The 7,849-nt window shown below is 33.0% G+C and overlaps 1 protein-coding gene across 1 annotated transcript; it reads left to right on the top strand.

Annotated features, from left to right (window-relative positions):
* Positions 1-293: 293 nt before the first annotated feature.
* LOC123885981 lies at positions 294-815 on the top strand. The gene has a single exon (XM_045935321.1). The coding sequence runs from the start codon at positions 294-296 to the stop codon at positions 813-815; it is 522 nt and encodes a 173-aa protein (XP_045791277.1).
* The last annotated feature ends 7,034 nt before the right edge of the window (positions 816-7,849 follow it).

Genomic DNA, 7,849 nt, shown 5'->3' with positions numbered 1-7,849 from the left:
AAAAAGAAGTCCCACATTAATTGGATAGGAGACACACTTTGGTAGTGTTTATATATGATAAAGTCATTATTGGAGGTACGCCCCAAGGGGCACTGATTACAGTCAATTATATGTTGTTTTTAGTAGTAAATTAGAGTAGTTTTAATAGCAATTGAAGCGCAAAAGAAATAGGAATAATACCCTCGAACTAACGATGCTCTGGCGAAAATCCCCAAATCGCAAACACCGTTCATCATCCCTCTCGTCGTAAACCGCCGAACAACACCGCCGTAATTGTTTCTTCATCGATCAGCATGGAAACATTTTGTATTCCTTGGTCTTGTCTCGATCTTTCATCTAAGCAAACTGTTTCAGAAGAAAAACAACCAAAACCTCAGAAATCATTTGCTCAAGCAGTTTCAAACGTGTGCGATATTCCCCTGTCGCGGTTTCCTCAACCATGTGTCAAAGGTGCCGATCTAGCTATCTCTATTCCAGAAGTTGATTACATGGTTAGAATGGAAGTTTGCAAGCATAATCTACATGGTAGAATCATATGGCCCAAAGGAGCAACCCCCCTAACGGTTGTTGCATTGAAGAACAAGCTTGCACCCATGTGGAAGGATCTCCCAAAGTGGGGAATCATGTCTCTAGGTAAAGGTTTTTATGAGTTTTCTTTTTCGACTCTTGAAGATGTTAGAAGGGTTAGATCCATTGCCTCTTGGAATTTAAACCCTGGTTTTTTTAAATTATTTGCTTGGTCGAAGGATTTCAATCCTAGGGTTCAACAAAATGTCTCAGCTCAAGTTTCGGTTAGGATATGTGGCTTGTCATAAGAGTATTGGAGACCAAATATCATATTTGCTATTGCTAGTAGCATAGGTACACTAATATGCACAGATGTTGTCACTGCTATGCCTTTGATGGAGAGAACTTTTGGACAGTTTGTAAGGGTTTTGGTTGATATGGACCTATCTCAAACCCTAAGGTACAGAGCCCTTGTCGAAAGGAAAGGGTTTACTTTCTATGTAGATCTGTATTATGAAAATTTACCGTAATAAAGCAGCGCAACAATCGTACCTACGATGAGGTCTGGCGTGGCGCGATGAGAAAGCGATTTAAATTGAAGAAAATCTGCAACAAATCTTTTTCATTGTACCACGATGGCTTGTCATCGTGGCACGATGATGACTTGAAAAACACGTAAAAAATCCTTAATGAAATCTGGCACGTAGTGAACAGATGCTACGCTAGATGCTACAGCAACTGTTGTAGCAATATAAACGTTGAATATAATAAAGCGATAAATAGCAGTAAAGTAAATAACACAGATCGTTTGTTAACCCAGTTCAGTGCAATGTCACCTACTCTAGGATACCAATACAGGAATGAATCCACTATAATAGCTCTAGTTCAAAGCCCTCGACCAAAACCCGGTACTTGACTTATCGCCTAGACACTACCCGTGCAATCCTACCTCGGAACCTCCTAGATATGAGACCCCGTCCCAATTCCCTTTAACAACACGTACTGTGTTGCTGTCAACTTAATAACGATCAAAAGATGGAGAGAACCTCCTAAGAAACTAGAATCCACTCTCACTTAAATTCTCTCGAGTGAAACACACACACACTAACTCCGTACTTCAAAGCTTGGGAGTAGTTTACAATTAAAACCCAAGACACAGTCCTAAACTTGCATCAAAGTGACACAAGAAAGGCTCACAATTAACACAAAACTTTAAACCCTAAAACACACGCTTTTAGTAAACACGGTTTAGAAAAATACACATTGAATAGGCTTGAGGCTTCACATATATATATAGTCTTCAATTGTCTTGATGTGCAAGCTAGGTTTTTAGACATACCGATCTGTAAGAATTGCGGTCAGCCCTAAATTATTTTCAAAAATATAACCAAGTTTTATTTCACGCCAAAATATAACATGTTATATTTTTGTTTTAAATAATAATACATAAACCGCCTTCAAGAAACTTGGAGAACAAGGCTCGTTTTGGCTTGGCGCATAAGCTTGCATATATAATCGAAACAAATCTTGTCTATGATATGATATAAAAATTCTACGCAAAATAGAGCAGATAATGGTGTACGTGAATGCTTGCAGCATCTTGTCCAGCATCTGGCTAAAGTTGGCTTTTGCAAAATGTAGCCAATCACAAAAACCCAACAATCTCCCCCTTTGGTAAATTTTGGCTAAAACAACCTTAGGCCAGTGCATGGAGAGATACGGTCTAAACTTTCCTTCGAGTCAACACAAGCACACAACTAGGAAAGAAAGTAGAACATTGCTAAGCTATAAAAAAAATCATCAGCTGATAGATAGCTAGCAAGTAAGCATCAGAGGCATGCAACAGCGGAACATAACACATCTAGCCTCATAGAGTACAGTCAGAGAGAAATAAACTCTCACATAGTGGATTCAAGATAGGAGAAATAAACTCCTCTATTTCAAAGAAATACCACATAGAATAGGGAAAATAAATTCCTATATTGGCACTTCAGACATGCATATCATATATAGTAGAAAAATAAATTATACCTACTCCCCCTCAATATATGCATAAACTCCGCTCCCCCTCAAAACATGCATATCACATAAAACATGCTATACTAGATGTTATAGCATTCTTCATCACATCATGCACATTAGAAATATTACTCCCCCTTTTTAGCCATACATTCTGACAAATAAAGTCAGTACCATAGAATAGAAGCAAAATACAGAGTACCACAGAGTATCAGAGCCAAAAGACATGGATTGTGCATGTTAAAAACTAGAGAGCATCAGGGCGTAGCCCCCAAAATTAAAATCCGAAAGGACATGCAAATAGAGCATAAGCAGATCACATAGAAGGACTTGCATCAGAGTCCTCCTCTTCTACCTAAGTCTCACCACCTGCACATTCATCATCAGGAGCAATATGACTAGCATGAGAAGGTCCTTCTTCAACCTCGGTAGCTGCTGGTTCTTCAAGCTCCAAAGCTTGGATCACACGATCCACCATATCCTTCTTCTCACCAAAAAACTTACTAACCTCCTTGAGATTATCAATCATCTGCCTTCTAGTCATAGTACATGTTGGCTGCTTGATAGATGGTGTAGCAATATCTGTAGCATGTGTACCCTCAAACAATCTAAAGTCCAAAGACAAATTAGAATTTCTCTTGCTAGGCACACCAGCCTCAGTACAAATGTCAGGATGTTGAACTAGAATAATATCACATACAAGTGCAAAACATCAGTAGATCACCATTCATAAAACTTAACATTTATTCCATCAGGTTTGTTGTCATTAAAACACTAAAATGAATTTTACCAAAAATCGAATTCTAGTTCTCCTGAACGATTCGTCCATAGGACGCATTGATTATTGTTTATTGAAAAAAAAAGTGAGAACCTTTCAAATTCAAGTTGTATTTAATTTTACATAAGAATAAGTAAAACCAAATCTTAAAAGAGATAAACGTTGATTTTTTTCTCTTATAATTTGTTATTTTTTTATAAGATAATTTGTTTGTGGTTGAGGATTAATTTTCTTAAATTACATTTTTTTATAAGATAATTTGTTTATGATTGAGGATTAAATTTTTTAACTATCCCATTTGTTACATTGTATTTTAAAAAACAATCGTGGATAATAATAAATGGCCCATTACTCATTTTTACAATAAACAAATATTGATATTTATAATAAAATAAACATAAAAGATATTCAACTCTTATAATGATATAGGAAATAAATAAATACTTTGAATACAACATAAAGGATTAAAATAAAGGGAAAATAACCGGGTATAAATTTCTTTTAGTAGTGATAAATGTACAAAAAAATTCAAAGAGAAAATAAAGGGGGACCAAAAATATTGACAAAATAAAGTACAATTAAAATAAATTATTTAGCCCAACTATTTTCCCAAATTACATGTTGTTCGTATCTTGTTTGTTTAACACACTGTCAACCATAAATTATTAGTTAAATAATCTATAGAGCAACAATTATATTTGAAAGTAATGAGATTGTAGTACAAAGTGATTGACGGTGGCAGAAACTTTGTGAGAGTGGTAGCTATGTATTGTGGTGTGATGCTTTGCTAGTTATAGTGTGTTCCTTGTATTTTTGTTTATGTGGGTTTTGGTCTAGTCCCCCCAAGTTTGTCTCTTTTTTCTTTCTTTCTAATAAATTTATTAGGGTGCTGGAAATGATAGGTGATGATTATGGGGTGCCAACATAGTTGCGATGTCATAGTTATCATGTGATGCCTTTGCACGATAATGTTTTATATATAAAAAAAAGATTTCGTTAATAATAACAAGTCCTCCGCAGCACAAGGAGTGCCAAACAGAAAGTCAAGCGTTTACAATAGCAAAAACATTGGTCAGCCAATGCTCTTACAAACAAATGGACTCGACCACAACATATAAGAATTTAAATCGAGATTGACATTATAGGCTTTCATCCACCAGAGCGAATGAACTTTGACTTTATTTAGCATCTGATTGACTGTCGATTCTTTTTTCTTAAAGATTCTACTATTTCGTTCATGTCACAACACACAAAAGCTACACAACCACAGTAGCCGCAGAAAAGAACTAATGTTAATGCTTTATGTTTTAGGCTTAAATGTAGTTTTGACGCCTCAAGTTTCACAATTGTGCGATTTTAGCCTCCCAAATTTCAATTGTGCGATTTTAACAGCCTAAGTTTCACAATTGTTCGATTTTAGCTCCCAAGTTTTATTGTGCAATTTTCACGCCCCAAGTTTATCCCATTTTGCATTTGATAGCCCCTGTTGACCTTTTTGACTAAAAATTGCTTATGTGGCAATTTAAAATTTAAAAATAAATTAAAACAAATGTATATGTAGTTTATAAAATAATTTTGCTACTATTTCTTAAAATAATTATGGATTTAAAACAAATTTTTTATTTTAAAAAATATTTTAAATTTTAAAAACATCTTATGTTTTTTTTAATTTAAAAATGCCACATAGTCAATTTTTAGTGAATGAGATCAAAATTGCTCAATTGAAATTTGAGCGGCTAAAATCGAACAATTGTAAAATTAGGGGGTTAAAATCGCATAATTGAGACTTGGAGAACCAAATTGCACACTTGTAAAATTTAAGGGGTCAAAACTGTATTTAAGTCTATGTTTTACTCACATCTTAATTTAATAAAAATAAATTTTTACTTGTACCAATAAATAAATAAATTTTTACCAACAAAAAAATTATTAAAAATAAATTTAATCCATTACGTTTTTATGTGTTAAACATAAATATAAATGTTGTTGACCTTAATTAAATTTTGTTGACCGTAATAAATTTTGTTGACCCAAAAATAATAATACCTTTGTTGAACATAATTAAAAACGTAACGCATTAATGCGCTTGCAACTTTAAATATCATATTGTAAGAAGTGATTTTTTGAAAGTTACACGCCACGGTTTTTTTGTTATCCGTGGACTAAACTGCATAAAACCGTGGCTTTTGAAAAAAGGCTACGACCGCAAATTCCACATCTAATAAACCGTGGACTAACGTGAAAAAACTGTGGCCTAAGCCTTAGGCCACTATTTTTTTGCCTTTTGACCATTATTTTTGACATGTAGTCTATGATAAAAAATGTTGTAGTGTAATAAAAAAAATAAATTACTTGTACCAAAAAAAAAAATTGTACCAACAAAAAAATTAATAAAAATAAATTTTATCCATTACGTTTTTATGTGTTAAACATAAATACAAATTTTGTTGACCTTAATTAAATTTTGTTGACCGTAATAAATTTTGTTGACCCAAAAATAATAATACCTTTGTTGAACATAATTAAAAACGTAACGCATTAATGCGCTTGCAACTTTAAATATCATATTGTAAGAAGTGATTTTTCAGCCTTTGTACAAAAAAAAGCAGCAATTTTTCAACTTATCAAAACTTAATGGCAACAACTCACATCAATCTTCTTTTTTTTACTATTGCAATTATTTGTCTTGCTTCGGTGACTCTTTCCGGTAATAACGAGTTACTTAACTAAGTTTTGTTGTGTTTTTGATTAAATGTCTTGTAATTGTAGATTTAAAAGTGGTGTTTTGAAAAAAAATTTATTTTATTTAATTTTTCAGTTTTTGTTTTCCAGTTTAATAAGTAACCTTTATTTTATGAGATTTTAAACAATAGATTTGAAATGATAATTCTTGTATATTAGATATTTCTAATGACGTTTAATTGATCGATGCAGAAGCCGATGCATTATATTGCTTTACTACGGATCTTTGTCCTGATAAAGCTTATCATTGCGCCGAGGAATGTAGAAAAAATGGCTACCCTCTTGGTGGCTCTTGTACCAAAGGCTCGGCTGAATGTTGTTGTTTTCATCACACTGTTTGAAATGTGTGTAGACGTATCTATACAAAAACAGTCTTCAAGATTTTCATAAAATTCAATATTGTAGTTTCAATTGAAAATGATTTTTTGTTTTTAATAAAATGTTATATTATTTTATTTTTATTATTACTATTATTAAATTTATGAGCAGGAACGGATCTGGAAGGTGGGGAGACTAGGCATGGCAATGGGGCGGGGGTGGTGATGGGTTTTGCCCTCCCAAATTCAAACACATAAAGTACTGGTTTCCCCAAACTCATCTCAAATTCGAGCGGGGATAAAAAGGATAACCCCAAACTCATACCCAACAGGGATCGGGTATCCCAACGGGTTTCGGATATCCCCATTACGCCTCTTTCCACAAGAATTTAGATTGTATTTTAGTATTTTTTTATTAAAAAAAAATTAAATGTCCAAAATTATTTTTTCTCTCAACAATATTAAAAATAAAAAATAAATATATGAATTTATCTTAAGAGATTGTTTAACGTTTCTAATTTAAAAGAGGTGAAATCTAATTTTTAGTATAAGCGGGGCGGGTTCGGGGACGGGTTCGGGGGTATCAATGTACCCATTATCCGCCCCAACCCCATATTTTCAAATCGGGGAAAATCCAAACTCAGCCAACTCGGATTTTCCCTGTCAGTACCTTAACTAAAATAAATTAAACGACCATATTGATTAATTTTAAAGTTACGGACCAAATTGCTTAAAGTTATATAAGTCCAGGGACTAAATTGAGTAATTTTAAATTAAAAGATCAAATAAACATTTAAATCCATTTTAACATCTTTGGATATAATATATAACGTTGTTTTCTAGAATAATAGTTGTTTCGTGTAAGCAATCGCACGCTCCAAATAATTAATGTGTAACTATGAAAAATGAGGAAGAATAATTGGGATTTGATCAAGATATTATTTTATGTTTTTTTTTTTTTGATAATCAAATGATTGTATTAATAAGGAGTACAAGGAGTACTCAATCCTTACAATACAAAAAAGAAGCTAGGGAAATTCAAATACTTTGTAAACAACATAGAGGATTGATGCACCAGTTTGGATACACATATCCTGAATTTCGCCCCGCTCTACCACTAAACCAAAGCCAAGATATTATTTTATGTTAATATTTTCCTTCAATTTTTTATTTCTTTGTTTTTATAAGAAGTCAAATAAATATATCTATATCTATAACATTAATAAAGGAAAAACACTTCTTTTGGTGTAGCCTTTTTTTAAAATACCATAAATACCCTTCCCTTAGTATTTTTTTACACACCATAACTTCCAAAACCAACTTTTTACTTTTTAATCTTTTTTTAACTTCCAAAACCAACTCTTTTTAACTTTCAAACCATCCATTTATTCCATTCATTTTAACTCGACAGTTTGACCGGTTTTGAGGTTTGGGCCTAAATTCGAACTGACTCGAGATGATGCCCAAACCTATTTCTATATATCTA

This window comes from Trifolium pratense, linkage group LG5, assembly GCF_020283565.1.
Source record: "Trifolium pratense cultivar HEN17-A07 linkage group LG5, ARS_RC_1.1, whole genome shotgun sequence".
Lineage (NCBI taxonomy): Eukaryota > Viridiplantae > Streptophyta > Magnoliopsida > Fabales > Fabaceae > Trifolium > Trifolium pratense.
Note: the sequence above shows the minus strand (reverse complement) of the source record. Positions and strands in the feature narration are given on the sequence as shown.